Source organism: Ambystoma mexicanum, chromosome 3q (genome assembly GCF_040938575.1).
Source record: "Ambystoma mexicanum isolate Mex_15411 chromosome 3q, UKY_AmexF1_1, whole genome shotgun sequence".
NCBI classification, from domain to species: Eukaryota; Metazoa; Chordata; class Amphibia; order Caudata; family Ambystomatidae; genus Ambystoma; species Ambystoma mexicanum.
In genome coordinates, this window is record NC_090926.1 from 399,622,772 (window position 1) to 399,637,456 (window position 14,685).

General features: G+C 48.3%; 1 protein-coding gene across 2 annotated transcripts in view; it reads left to right on the top strand.

Annotated features, from left to right (window-relative positions):
- RNF130 (ring finger protein 130) overlaps positions 1 to 14,685 on the top strand; it is a 1,130,799-nt gene that overhangs the window by 993,011 nt on the left and 123,103 nt on the right. The window contains exon 8 of one of the 2 annotated variants that reach the window (XM_069654089.1): positions 1,845 to 1,938. The exons of the other annotated variant lie outside the window; for it this stretch is intronic. Coding sequence (XP_069510190.1) covers positions 1,845 to 1,938 — 94 coding nt within the window. The remainder of the gene's footprint in view (positions 1 to 1,844; positions 1,939 to 14,685) is intronic. 2 annotated transcript variants of the gene reach the window in all.

The window sequence follows — 14,685 nt, forward strand, 5'->3', positions numbered from 1 at the left end:
TCATTCCCAACACCAAAAACGTGTTACTGCTTTTGTAAATGCTTGTTCTTGTAATTCCCTGAAAGAGAAGATACCAGAAATACACCAAATATACAAACAATGCACAATATAGAAGGCGAAAATTCCCTTGACCTCGAGTTGCTGAAACCTAATACTATCTATTGTTCCACCATTGTCAGTCTCTGCATTCTACTGGTGAATCACTAAACCAGCGGTTCAACGCTCGTGACAAACACGAGTTCTCTTGACAACACTTAAAGTGTAAGGCCTGAGGAAGCAACACCAACAGCAATCAAGCAGCCAGCACCAGAAGAGCAGCACGACATGACTCCAGGTGCTCATTCCAATCCTGCTGTTAGATGCGAACGCATGCAACATTTCGCTCCTCAAAGTCGCTCTCCTCTAGAAGTCAGGTCTATAAGCGGCATCCCCTTCATGGAGGCCCCACATGAAAGCATGCACAGGGGCAGGATGTGAATACCCTTGTGTGTACAGAACACGAAACACACCCAGGAGCACATGAATGTTTCTGGAAATGCACACATGGAAAACACACCAGTAAATGTATATGAACTGTATACTCTTGCATATGCCTATACAGGCCCATAGAGCTACTTGTGGTGCACACACATGCATGTCCCGCAAAAGATGTGGCAAAACTATGAAACGTGCAAAAAATATGGATCCTACATGCTATTCCATAACGGTCGCCTCTCACTCCAAGCATGCGTATGATATGAAGCCAAAAATATCTACATGTAGAAACTGATGTGGAAACATCTTAGTTCGGGAATGTTCACATTGCATAGAAAACACAGACGCACATACGAAACTGGACATGGCTGTGAAAATGTGCGACAAAACGACTTCCCAATATTGATTTCATGTATGTGGCAGCTGACAGTAATACTGAGGTTGGCATGAGTCATATGAAGTACGGTGTCGTGTGATCAGTGGTTGGATGGAATTTGTGATATGATATACGATATTATTGTTTATTTATAACGCGCTTAATACCCAGAGGTTTCTAAGTGCAGACCTGGGGATCGAACCTGTGTTGCTCCGCATCATCTTGCTTCCAAGGCTAGCATGTTGTCCCTGAGCACTCCTCTTGTGACAGGGAAATTGTGGATTTGAGGGTTTGCACCTTAACTTTGGCATTTCCAGGCTTTGTAGTTGATACTTTTTAAAGCTAGTTACCTTAACTAAATGTAAAAAAGGTATTTGTTTAAATTCATGTACATACATAAAATAATTGAATGGCAAGAAGGAATGCGTGCTGTTGTAAAGCCCTGGAGGGTAACATAAAAGGCTGGGGTTTCGTAAGAAGTGCGTCTTGCAGGGATATAGAGTAACCTTGAAATACGTTTTATGTTATTTTACCCTTTTACTCATCTAGGGTCTTATTTTGACAATACCGGATTTCTGTTGTGCTCTCGTTAAATTGTCCATGGTTTTGTTAATATTGTATGACTATTCCACAAAGCCTCCAGTTTTGTACCATGGTCAGTAAGCAGTGATGCCATACCAAACAGATTAGGCAACCTGTCGTGCTATGGAAACCTACTCCATTGTTTCGCTATTATTATCTGAGCCCAGTGCTTCTTTCGTCTCCACTAACCCTTTCAATGCACCGATGACTGTCGCGGGGCCTTCGACCTCCACATCTGCTCTTCTCCTTTCTCGAACATCCGTCCTCTGGCTCCAGCTCTCTCCATTCCGCGGCTGTGGCTAACCTTCTGCTTTGCTTCCTCGTACTATGAGCGGCGGCACTGCCGCCTTCCCCGAGCCACCTAGGAGTGACATTCTGACGCATGACTCCCTGCTCTCTTCTTTGTCAACAGAAGAGTGGTTCATTATTGCCAGTTTTGGACTGCTCAGCGCACTCACGCTCTGCTACATGATCATCAAGGCCACCGCTGGCTTGAACGCACCTGAGTAAGTATTTATTTCGTTTTTTATTCATGATATTTGTATAGTGCCTACTTGTTGCCATCTGGCCCCTTCTATTATTATACAAAGTAGGATAATCGAGACAGGCAATAATGGCAGGCAGGTGATGAGCTTGGCAGGTGGGCGACATGAAGTGCAGAAGGGTGATATTGACTGACAAGACCACTTACAGCGCACGCTTTAATGGATCTAATCTCCCTCCGAGATTAGGAGAATAAAGATGATAAATCCGGCCCCTCCCTCTACACCGATGGATTTTCAGACTCTAGGGGCAGGAAACGGCTTTTCTTGCATACCACAGCAAAAAGGAAGCTTTGTGCAGATGCTGACCCCCTCACGCGCCCACAGACTTCAGACTGTATGGGATTCCTTTCTCAGCTGTTTCTTGCACACCTGCTACCTTCCTTTGATGTGTCTTGTTTTTCAAATTGGTTTGGTTATCGTTGGGAATGGGAGGAAGTTTCTACACTGGTGCTTTTCTGGCTGTAATGCAATGTGCCTCCAAAGTATTCGGGATGCCCTGCGCTGATTTCTGAGTTGGTCCTCCCAAATTGAATGCCTCGGGAGCCTTTGACCCTAGATCCCTTGATCTGGATGTGCCCTTTTGCAACTACGTTTCAGTTGTAAACCTCAAGAGTGGTCTTCTCCAGTACTCTGGAGTCTTCATCACCCGAGACCGTTTGGCATTTAAGGGCTTTGTAGCAAGTAAGCAGGTGGCTAAAACTCTGTTTTCAAATGCAGCATTTACAACTGACCTCTTTCTAGACAGACTGGCTGCATCGTTTATCTTGACTGCATGCCCATCTTTACTTTCTGGTGCCCTCACGTGCTTGGAGATTCCTAAGAGGCCTTGTCTGGCTGTCACTCTCTGGTGAACCAGTATCCTCAGGAGGAGTCTATCAGCGAGCCTTCCATGGTCTGCAAGTGCTCTGCTAGTAGATTGCCACCCGAGACTGAGACCCCTATTGGATTTTCATGAAGTCCTTGTTCTGATCATCCTCCAGCTACAGACACCACTCTGCAGACCCAAGAGTCTATGCCTTTGAGCATTTATCGCCAGTCAAGGGCTTCTATAGCCGTAGTAGATAAATGTGTTGCCTCAGAACTCCTAAAAACTCCTAAAAATATGAAAAATGCATTGTGTGACTAAGGAGAGGTACTACTTGAAGTTGGCATCTGGATCAGGCAGTGTTTCTGATGCACAGCAATTGTCTTAAAAAGCAGTCTTCTTCTTAAGTATGGAACCTTTTTATTCCTCACGAGGGAAAGCATGGCAAGACCAAGAAGCCTCACCTATGGTCTCTGCTGGTGATAGTAATTATCATTATTTTGGGCCAGTTCTGGTTCACTCTACCTTGGTCACCTTGAACAGACTGCCTCTACTCCATCCTCTCTGGATCTGAACACAGGGCTCACATCGCTCCAGCAAGCAGGGCTCTGAGTTAAGTGCAAGGAAGACTGGAACTACAGGGAGCAACCCAGCCAGGTAGTGCAAGGTAAGCCAGATGGCAGTGTAAGGTAGGCCATGCGGCAAGTGCAGGGGCACTGGTCAGGAGTGGCGCCTGGTGCCCTGTAAGACTCAGAGGACACCAAGCAGCCAGTCAGCAGACGGAGGAAGGAGTAAGGGTAGGTTAGCAGGGGAGAGGGAGCGAGAGAGAGGAGGAGAAAATGAAGGTCTTGAGCTTTCCAGAACTTTAGGTAATCCGGCTCAAGGCAGAGAGTAGCAGGGAGGCCATTCCAGAGTGGGAAAGATCTACCCCCCCCATTCTCTGCTTGGAGAAACGACTGACCCACGGAGAGTTAGAGGTAGACGAGCAGAGGGCTCTAGAAGGAAGGAGTTTAAGAAGAGATAGTTGAAGCTAGTGAGGGCCACAGTCCCAAAAAGCCTTGTGGGCGATGGAGAGGGTCTTGAACTTGATACTTGTGGCCATAGCTAGCCAGTACCGGGATTTCAGGGCCGCAGAGATAAGGTCCTTGGGCTTGAGGCCAAGGATGAGTCTCACGGTCCTGTTCTGAGTGAGTTGAAGAGGGTAAAGAGTAGAGCTAGGCCGATTGAGAAATAGGCTGTTGCAGTAGTCCAGCCTACAGAGAACCAGAGCTCTGGAGGCACTGAGCTTCTGGGGGAAGGTGAGAAAGGGGAGAATACTTCTGAGAAGGTGCAGCTTGAAATGGGCCTTCTTGACAAGGTCTGTGATGTGGAGAGAGAGGGAGCGGGTGGAGTCTAAGATGACCCCAAGGTTTTTTGCCTCACAAGAGGGTGAGGGCCCAAGGAGGGCAGTCAGAGTGAGAGTGGAAAAGCAGGAGCAGGGTTCCCAATGAGAAGGATCTCAGTCTTAATGGCATTAAGGCAGAGATTGTTAAAGGTGTACCATGCCTGAATAGTGGATAGACAGTTAGAGATGGGCGAGGAGGAGGAGGCGGCAAAGGGTATTTTTTAGGTGTCGCCTTGGAACCCACCAGTAAAAAATGACAAAAGTAGTCAAAAAGGAGCGTACGCCAGGCAAGAAGCAACACCTTTTTCTTAGGGCCCCAGACGCAGCTGGGACAGTAATATTGGAACAGAACACGTAACAGAACTGCATGAAAAGGTGCTGTCAAAGAAACGCCCCTAAATCAAAAGCTTTTATAATTGTCTAAGCTAATTAACTTTAGTCACTTTGCAACATAAAAAGTCTCCCTACGAGTAGCTGGGTGATTGCATAACAAACCCCTATAGAGGGGCATAGATTACTTTCTATGATTGGGCCCCGCAGACCTTACCACCCCTGGTTCTCCCCTTTGACGTCACAATCCAACCCCCAATTCCCACATCATAGTGTCAATTCATTGAAACATTTGAGATGACCAGCTGAACTTTATTCATCTGTCATGGTCATCTCATCTTCGTTCTCACGAGAAAGCCTTCTACCATGACACTATCAGAGCCTTGAACCAAAAACAAGTTATTGTGTAAATGTAGCACATTAAGAACTCTTCAACCTTCTTCCCAGAAAGAAATGTAGTCAGGGGGCAATTTGAAACCGCTATGGGCTTTCTGAGACCGTCAGTAGATCAGGCCTCGAAATTAAATATGCTACATTATAAAATGTTTGTGCATTCATTGGCTTTCCGTGGGACATGTGAGCTCTGGTTTATGACTTCGAAAATGTGTTGTTTGCTTTCTACCATGCGATCCTGGATGATGGGATTTACAATGTGCTATTAGCTACTGCGGCTTCTACTTCTACCAAGTTACTGAAACAAGCACACATTTCTGCAAAAGCATGCTTGGAGGTCTGTTTGCCACGCCTCACCCTAATGCTAAATGTTATATATTTACCTGTGATCCAGCTTTATTATCAGTTTCTTTAATGTGAGACACTGTTATTTAGGGCATTCTCCAGCCTATTTATAGTTACTGTGTTGCTATCAGGGAAGGCCCTTCCCGTTTTGAGTGCTACTCCTGCAGCTCGTAAGTTTGAGCCTTTTTACCACGCTGAACGTGTATTTTTACCACAGTGCCTGAAAGAGAACTGTGTGTCATCCGCATAACACTGAAAATTAGAGAATAAAGTAGAGATTATGAAAGGCCAAAGGGGCCAGATAGACATGGAAGAGCCAGGGCGAGAGGATAGTGCCCTGGGGCACACCACATGTGGAGAGAGAGGTGGTGGCGAGAAAGGACTGAAGCTGAACCTGTGAGGGTTGGTCCAAGAGGAAGGCGGTCAGCCATGCCAGGGCCTGATCCGTGATGCCCAGGGTCTCGTAGAGACAACTAATTAGGATAGCGTGGTTAACTGTGTGAAATGCAGGGGGGGCGTGGCCAAGCAGCCATGGAATAAGGCGTGACCCAGAGGGGCTCCTGCAGATCCTACATGATCCTCCCCTGCACGCATGCAAACACTGAGGCATTTTGGATAGAAAACGGCGTAACTGCATAGGAACGTATGCAGGTCGTGAAGAAGGCACTGGCGTGGATGAGTTTGCAGCAAAAGAAATGGCTGAATAACATCACGGCAGCACGAACAAAATGGCGTCCGTGCCAGAACAAAGGAATTGCACGGAAGGCCGTAGCCAAAGTTGAAGTGAACGGGTTGCACAGAGCGTGTGGCTGGCACATGACATTGCAGAAGGGCGACAACGTGGAGTAAATACTCTCCGAGCGAGTTGCGGTGGTTGCTGACGCCGAAATATCGATCTGCAAGCTAGACGCATCCCGAGGGAGGTGCGCACAGAGAGCCAGAGCGAAGTGTCATCCTGGGATGGGACATTGACCGGCTGCTGCTTGAGGCAGTCCAGAGGTGAGCCAGGCGGCGGTACTTGGTCCCGCTCGGAAGCGGGGGCGTGGTCGGAGAGGGAAAGTGCAATTAATGGCGGCGCTGCGAATGACGCACAGATAAAGGTATCCTCACAGAAGATTAACGCCACTGGTGCCCGCAGTAAGAACATAGCGTGGAAGCATATTCATTAGGCAATCTGCCTGAGCGCCCGACACATCTACAGTGTAGCAACTTTTGGCGTAAACTGGGGTAATCCCATGCTCGCAGTGTGACTGGAACTTTTAAACCTGAGCATACGCAGCAACAGACAACGCTCAAATACAATGTGGCAGTATCATGAATACAGAGCCCCTGAAGTACTGTAACTAACGTGAGCACGGGCAGGAAGGTGGAAGACTGACAGGGGCACTCGTTTCAGGCTTCACGCCGGGCGAAATATGGGACCCACCGAAATGAATGTGTAATTGGAGTGCGAAGAAGCATGCAAGGACTGCAGAGGAGTGCCTGTGGGCAGCTGAGGAAGGGAAGTGCATATGAAAGGGAAAAAAAAACTCACACCCAAGAATATGTCCCCTGCCCCCTGACCGACATAGTGGACATCCCCCAACGGTCTCTTGCAACGAGCAAACAGGCAAATGTACATACATAAGATACTGGGCCCTGACCACTTTGGGCTGCAGCACCTGGATATATCGTGATGGCAGCCAAGCAACACAAGATAAAAGAGAAGCAATCCACATTGGAGGATTTCACGAAAACGCCACAAGCAACGGAGAGAGCCAGGAACAAGGAGAGGAGCTCGCAGATGGACACACCTCAGGCTCGAAGTGATCAGCAGATTCTAGAAGATATTGCGGACTTGAAGGTGGCATGGGGAGCGAAACTGGATACAGCAATGACTACACTCAGTCACTAGAATCCAAAATTGACTCAGTGCAAGTAGATGTCAACTTATTAAGGCAAGATGTGAGAGCAATTGCGGAACGCACAGGAGAAAGATGTGAAATTGAACACGGCCGCCTGCGCGTTGCACGCTTTGGAGATTCACGCGCTGAGGCAACAAGTGAGCAACCTGGAAAACAGGGCTGTGGAGGCTGAAGGACGCGTACAATGGAACAATATACGTATTGTAGGACTCCCGGAGGGAGAGGAAGGATTGAACCTTACAGACTATATTGAAACTATGGTGTTGCAAGAAATCGAGGGGGGGGCACTCACTCAAGGATTTGCGGTGGAGAGAGCACATAGAGCCCTCGTGAGGAGACCCCCTCCGGGTGCCCCCCCTCAAGGCCGATCATCGCCAAGATTCTAAATTACTGTTACAGAGAAAGAATCCTGGAATATTTCCGCAAAGGAAGGACAATGCGAAGAGCATCAGCATCCATCACGGCGTATCCGTACTATACACTCCAGGTACAAAGGCGACGACTAAACTTTGGGACAGTGAAGAGGAGATTGCATGACGCAAGCTACAAGTACATGTTGATGTACCCAGCGAAGCTGAAGGTGTTTCACAGGAACAGAGCAATATTTTTTGAGACCCCTGAGGATGCGATGGAGTGGCTGGACATGCAGAACTGCCTGGCGGGAGCCGCCGAGCAGAAAGAGGGCGGCACGGAGATGTGAAGCAGGGCTCCCAGAAGCAGAGGTGCTGTATACACTCTGACTTTGGGACTTGATTATAGACCTGTGATGCAGGATAAGGGCGAGCAGGACATGACGCAACAGAGAAGCAGGAGGTACAGGTACTCACACTTATACCCCATTAGTTAGATTAGTTGGGTGACCGATAGTTCGGTAACCCCCTGCTGGGCTCCTAGCACCGGCGTAGCCAGGATAGGACCAAATGCGGGATCGCCTGAGATCGAGGGATGGAGCTGGGCAACAGTTGGGGATGGGAAGGGCGGTGGGTGGGAGGGTTTGTTGTGGGAGTTGTGGTGTTATGGGTTAGGGAACGAGCTTACACACAGGTGCATCGATGCTTGAAGTGGGTGGAAGGGAGGGACTGTGGAAGGGACAGGATATGGCTGAAATATGGGGGACCTTAAGATAGTTACCTGGAATTTCAGGGGCCTCAACAGTTACCTGAAGAGGAACACGATTATGATGTATTTAAGAAGGCAGAAAATAGATATAACCTTAATACAAGAAACACACCTCACGTAAGAGAAACAGGAGGTGATACGGAGGAAATGGAAGGGGGCCATTATAGGGGCAACATACTCAGCTTATGCCAGAGGGGTGATCACTTGGGTGGCACCACATGTCCCTTTCCAATTGCTACAGTCCACGGTGGAGGCAGACGGGAGGATGGTGGCAATAAAAGGATTGATAGAAAATAGAGAGATATGCATTATTAATACAAATGCCCCGAATCAAGACACAGTGGCTTATTTCAAGACCCAATATAGCAAATTGAGTCTGCACCTGGGGGGAGCAGTGATATGGGGAGGTGATTTTAACTGCGCTTTAGACCCACGGGTAGACAGGTCAGACAGGAAATCAGACAAACCCACCCCTGCTGCCAAAACCTTAAAGACGTTGTTGCTGGACCTCCGGCTAGAGAATGTGTGGCGGTTACATCACCCAAACGACAGACAGTATTCGCATTACTCGGCCCCACAGAACTTATACACACGGTTAGACTATGTGTTCGCCTCACGGGAGATGGCGGCGGAAATAGTGCGATCAGAGTACAAAGCGAGGGTCCTTTCAGACCACTTGCCATTGGTTTTAACATGGCAATATCTACCTCAGAGGGCTAGGATCCCGACGTGGCGACTCAGAGCTGAAGCACTGAAAGACAGTGTTTAGAGCGGACTTGAGAGAAGAAATCATAGAATATTTTGAAAATAACACGGAGTGTTGAATCGGCTGGCACCCTGTGGGAAGCATTTAAGGTGGTGGTGAGAGGATCAGCAATAGCCAAATCCAAAGGGCTGCAGGGGGCATACTGAGGGAATTGCAGAAAGCAGAGGTGAAACTAGAGGCAGTTCTGGGCAAAGGAGGGGACTCCAAAGAGGATGCTGAAACAATAAAAGAATTGCAGCAGGAACGCGCAGGGCACTGGGAGAGACTGTGCAACCTAAACTATAAGAAATACATGGACAACACACTGGGGGAGACAAGCCTGGACGATTGCTAGCATGGTTGTATAAAAGCGAGACACCCAGATCAGCGATCAGAGCAGTAATGGGGGAGGATGGGCAAATTGTGGATACCCAAGAGGGCGTGAACTGAGAGTTCCTTGAATTGTATAGACGATTGTAGGGGGACATATGAGGGGGTGAAAGTAGAGAGATAATAGAAACATTAAGGATATTGGCCTGCCAAAAATAAGTGCTGAAGAACATGAGAACCTAGATGCCCAATTACATTGGAAGAATTAGAAACGGTGGTGGAACAACTACCCACCTGCAAGACCCCGGGAGCGGATGGACTCCCTAGTGAGTTTTACAAGATGTATAGGAGAGAAGTGCTCTCCTCGCTGCTCGAGATGTTAAATGAAGCTTTCGAAACAGGGATGTTACCAGAATCCTTGAGCGAGGCAGTCATTATCCCACTCCCCAAACCCAACAAGTCAAGCATGGACTGTGGGTCGTATAGACCATTGTCGATGCTGAATCAGGATAGTAAGATACTTACGGCGGTGCTGGCAAATAGAATGAGACGGGTCATAAGAAGATTAATACACCCTGATCAGACTGGATATGTCCCGTGCAGGAGCATATCAGACAACCTCAGACGATTGCACCGAGTTATAGAGCACACAGTGGGAGACACGAGTGAGATTGTAATTATATCACTAGATGCAGTCAAGGCTTTTGACTCTGTCAATATACCTACGACAACAATATGAGGAAGTGGGGATACACACGAAAGAAAGACTACACTTGATTTCACTATACGCAGATGACATGTTACTATACCTGAGATAACCTGAGGAAAATCTTCAATACATTCTAGAAGTAATGGAGCGATTTGCGTGGCTCTCTGGCATTGCAGTTAACTCCAAGAAATTGTGTATATTCCCCATGGGGAGGTATATAGGGGTCCCGCGAAAACAACTGCCGGTCCTACAAATACCATGGGAGATTAGTATGTTCAGATACCTGGGGATTGACATCCATCACACAGTGGAAGTAGAATATAAACACAACACTGAGAAAGCGGTACAGAACATTGAAAACAGCATTATGATCTGAACTAAGCTCCCCCTGGCCAAGAGGGGTAGGGGGCGCTACTGAAGATGGTTGTATTACCTAGGCTATTGCATTTTTTGGGAACATTCTATATATATGATACCATCGCTTTTTTGCCAAACTCCACAGCATATGTAGGGGCTTTATTTGGCATGGTACGAGGAACAGAATTGCTTTATGGAAGTTGCAGAATTGGTATGATAAAGGGGGTATAAAAGTGCCTAATTTTGAGATGTATTATCTGGCTAGTCAACTGCAATACGTGGAAAAATGGTTAACGGAAGACTCGACATCAGAGTCCAGACTGTTGAGAAAAGAGTGTGCCCCGTTTTTTCTGAAAGAAGTAATATGGATGCCCAAACCTGAGCTAAAAGGGTTGCCGGAAATGCTGGAATTGGGATGGAAAGTATGGCACAAAGCTTGTAAGGTTATGGAGAACCGAACCCCGTGTTCTCCGTATGTGCCGCTAGTGGCGCTGACCGGAGGAGACATGCAGCTGAGAAAATCGATTCGCAGGCACTGGGAACCGGTGGGGATTGCAACAGTGGGCGATATATGGCAGGAAGGGCGAATAAAGGAATTTGGGATGCTGGTGGAAGAAACGGGTTGCACACAGGGCAGCATATGACATATACTAGATTGATACGGCAGATCAGAAAGACATGGTCCGAAATAACACTGCGAGATCAACCTGACATGGCCATTGAAATGATATATGACACATATGTTTTGGCCATGCCCAGAAATTGGGAAGTTCTGGGGAGAAGTAGCGGACCGACTAAATGAGAAAGGGATCAAGCTAAACGTAGAATCAATATGGGCATGCATAGTAGGGGGGTTCCCTAGACCGCGCCAATCTAAACATGTGAGCAAACATAAGAACTTGGCATATATACTTGCCTAGCGTAGAATAGCCATGGGGTGGAAATCATGCAATAGACCGAGGCTAGAAGTCTGGTGGAGCGACCTCCTGAAATGGACCGAAGCCGAAACAGCAGTATGGCAGGAAGCGGCCAGCAGGGTAGGGGAGGAGGAAGCAGGAACCCTGACGGCCTAGAAACATGTAGTGGCCACATTGTATGGTTCCACCTAGGATTGCCTAAGCGATCTGGAAACCTTTGAGAATACGGAAAGGGAGGCTCTCCCAGAGGTAAATAAAGCAGAAGATGAAGTGGAGTAAGCTCGAGTTGGGGGAGGGTAAAGGGTAAGCATTAGAGGATTAACGCTATGTACATGATGCTAAAGTATAATAACAAGTACTGCTGGTTATGTTGTATGTTGATTGTTTGATGTAAAAAACAATAAAATTGTTTTTTTTAAAAACTGTGAAATGCAGAGGAAAGGTCAAGGTGAAAAAGGACAGAAAGAGAGCTGGAGCCAAGGTTAGAGGGCAGATCTTCACGGGTGTTCAGTAGAGCAGTTTCGGTGCCTCTGGCTGCTCTGAAGTCAGACTGATGGTCATGGAGACAACCAACATATTCAGTGGGGAGGGTTAGCGGCCAATTTCTCCAGGAGTTTGCCCACAAAAGGGGTGATAGAGATTAGGCGATAGTTTGTCGGAATGGAGGTGTCGGCAGAAGGCTTTTTTAGTAGAGGGTGCACAAGGGGAGTGCTTGAAAAGAGAGTGGAAAGAACCTGTGGCGAAGGAGTGATTACAGAAATCAGCCAAGGCTGCCGCAAGAGACACACTGTTGTCCTTAATGAATCTGGAGGAGCAGGGCGTCACCTGTTTGGATGAGACTTTCATAGACCGGACTTGTATAGAAACATCATCAGGTGTTACAGGAGAGAGGGACGAGAGAAGTAGGGGAGGAGGGCGGCCAAGGAAGGCCTGAGAGAGGTAGAGGGAGAAGAGGAGGGGAGTGCGGACAAGATATCCTCGGTTTTAGTGGTGAAATGGGAAGCCAGAGCCATGCAGAGGCCTGGGGGGGGTTGTAGAGTCGGTAGAAACTGCAGTAGGATTGGCCAGCTCCTTGCAGATTTTGAAATATTTGGCTGTGTTGTTACAGGCCGCAGAATATGGACCCTATATACAGACAGATAAGAGCATAAGGGATTCAGAGGGGTGAGGATGTGTAGGGGGAGGGTTGTTTAACTGTGCAAAGTGTTTTTAACCCTCCAATGCCTATTGGACTTCCAGCAGTCCCTCATTTATAATTAACCACAAATCTCTCTGTTCTCGGGTGGAATTGCTCCTGATCACTCCCTGTCCAGTCTATTTGTGGCATGGCCACTTTTAATAGGTTTCACATGCCACCAATTTCTGTCCTGCTACTTCTGTTGGGGTCACAGATTGGTCCTTATAACCCTTAGTATCTGAGCCCTTTGGCTGTCCCCTCTGCCCTCACCAGAGATTAGGAACCCTGAAGAAAGTTGATTACAGCTGAAATGAGTGACTACCTCAGAACCCTCATCTAGCAGACGTTTCGTAGTCTACCACTCTACAAAGAACATGGGCTTATTCTTCAATGGTATTGCAGCCTACCCACAAGTTCTGAGGTGCTGATGCAATTTAGCAGGGACATCCCATAGCTGTACCCTTCCTTTGACACCACCCAGACACATTTCTTTATGGATCCTGACAAAGAGCTTGAGTAGCATGCTGAGGAGGACTTGTCTAGGGCTATATGCCAGGCGGCCCAGTGGCTATTAAAGCTGGGATCTTGGGGGGGGCGCTTTTGCCCACGAGGAGACATGGCTGCTCCTGTGTAAGCTCCAAAGACGTCCCGGGCCGAATTGTGATTAAAACAGCCTTATGTGCCTGGTTCCGTCTAAAAACTGGCAGAAGTATATATGAATGCTCCAGGAACACTTCCCTGAAGTTTCGTCCATATTGAAGTGGCCAATGCGGAGAAACATCGAGTGACAGCACGCCCGACAGAAGCAACAGCCACTGCACGCAGCATCGCTGAGGGAGGAGGCCCTGCGGGGGAGGGATCCATGGCCCTGCGGGGGTCTCCATTGACAGGTCTGGTCGCGGGCACTCCGTCTCATGTTGAGCGCCTGCAGACCCACCGACAACAGCCTCCCCGTACGGAGACTACTGCAGCTCAAGGAAACAGCGTCCCGCGGCGAGGCCGCAACGCGGAGTATCGCCGACTAGGGGACGCATATTCTCGGCTCCCCCTCGACGGCCTGTGTCCCTCGCCGGCTGGGCCTGGTCATATCCGCACCATCTCCCAAAAATGGGCGGACCCGCTCCGGGGCGCCTTGCAACGGACACGCAGCGGGGACCCGGCTCGGGGGCCTCTGCCGCAACCCTCACACACACATCCCATCAAGGCCCACCGCAGACAGGGTGATCAGTGGACTTTACCCACCACACGGACGTACTGGGTGAGTCCATAATTTTCTTTTTGCATAACGGTGCTGCACCCACACTGGTCCCTCACAGACCCACATCCTATAGACATTATTCATCTGCTTGCTCAAGGGACGTTTCATTCTATCTCCCTCACCCCATGCTGACAAGGGAGGCTAATAACGTTATTGAGGCAATACATGAAGGGCGCATTTAGTACATTGACGCTTGTGCAGCGCACCCTGCACTCCTCTGGCATACTGAAATGTAAATCAACAGACAGCCCTGAAAACTTTACCGCCGAGGCTACACACAAGGCTTACAACCTGCATAAGATCAACATACTGGGGAAAAGAGCAAGTGAACATCTCAACTGTGACCGAAGAACAACAAACACCCGCGAGAGTCACCCTCCCAGCCCTCGCTGCCCACACACCAAATGTAACACTTAAAGAACCAGTAACTCCCCTCTCTTTAACATTTTTTCGCAGCCCACATCGCATGAGCAGGGAGTGCACTTGAACGTGTGGCGGAATACTGGCAGACACCACGACCCAGCACAAGGCTGGCCCCTCCGAAGGAACACATACGATGCCCAAGGGATTTGGTCCTAAAAAAGGGAAAGGAACCATGGAGAAATACACAACGCCGGCGAGACGCCCAAAGAAATACCTGCGCAAGTGCAACCAGCAGAGGCAGCCAACAATGGACCCTTAAGCTGTGTACCTGGCTATGCAGCAGGGATTCACCTCCCTTAATGAGAAACTTGATGGAATAACTGCCAATGTCTCTACCATCAAAGCACAATTGGACAAAACCACATCCCGAATAAAGGAAGCAGAGACATGTATCTCTACTACCGAAGACACGCTGGAAGCGTTGAAGGCGACAGTAACCACAATGGCAAAGGAATTAGGGACTGTTAAGATCAAATGCGAATGTTTAGAAGCCAGGTCCCGAGGGAACAACA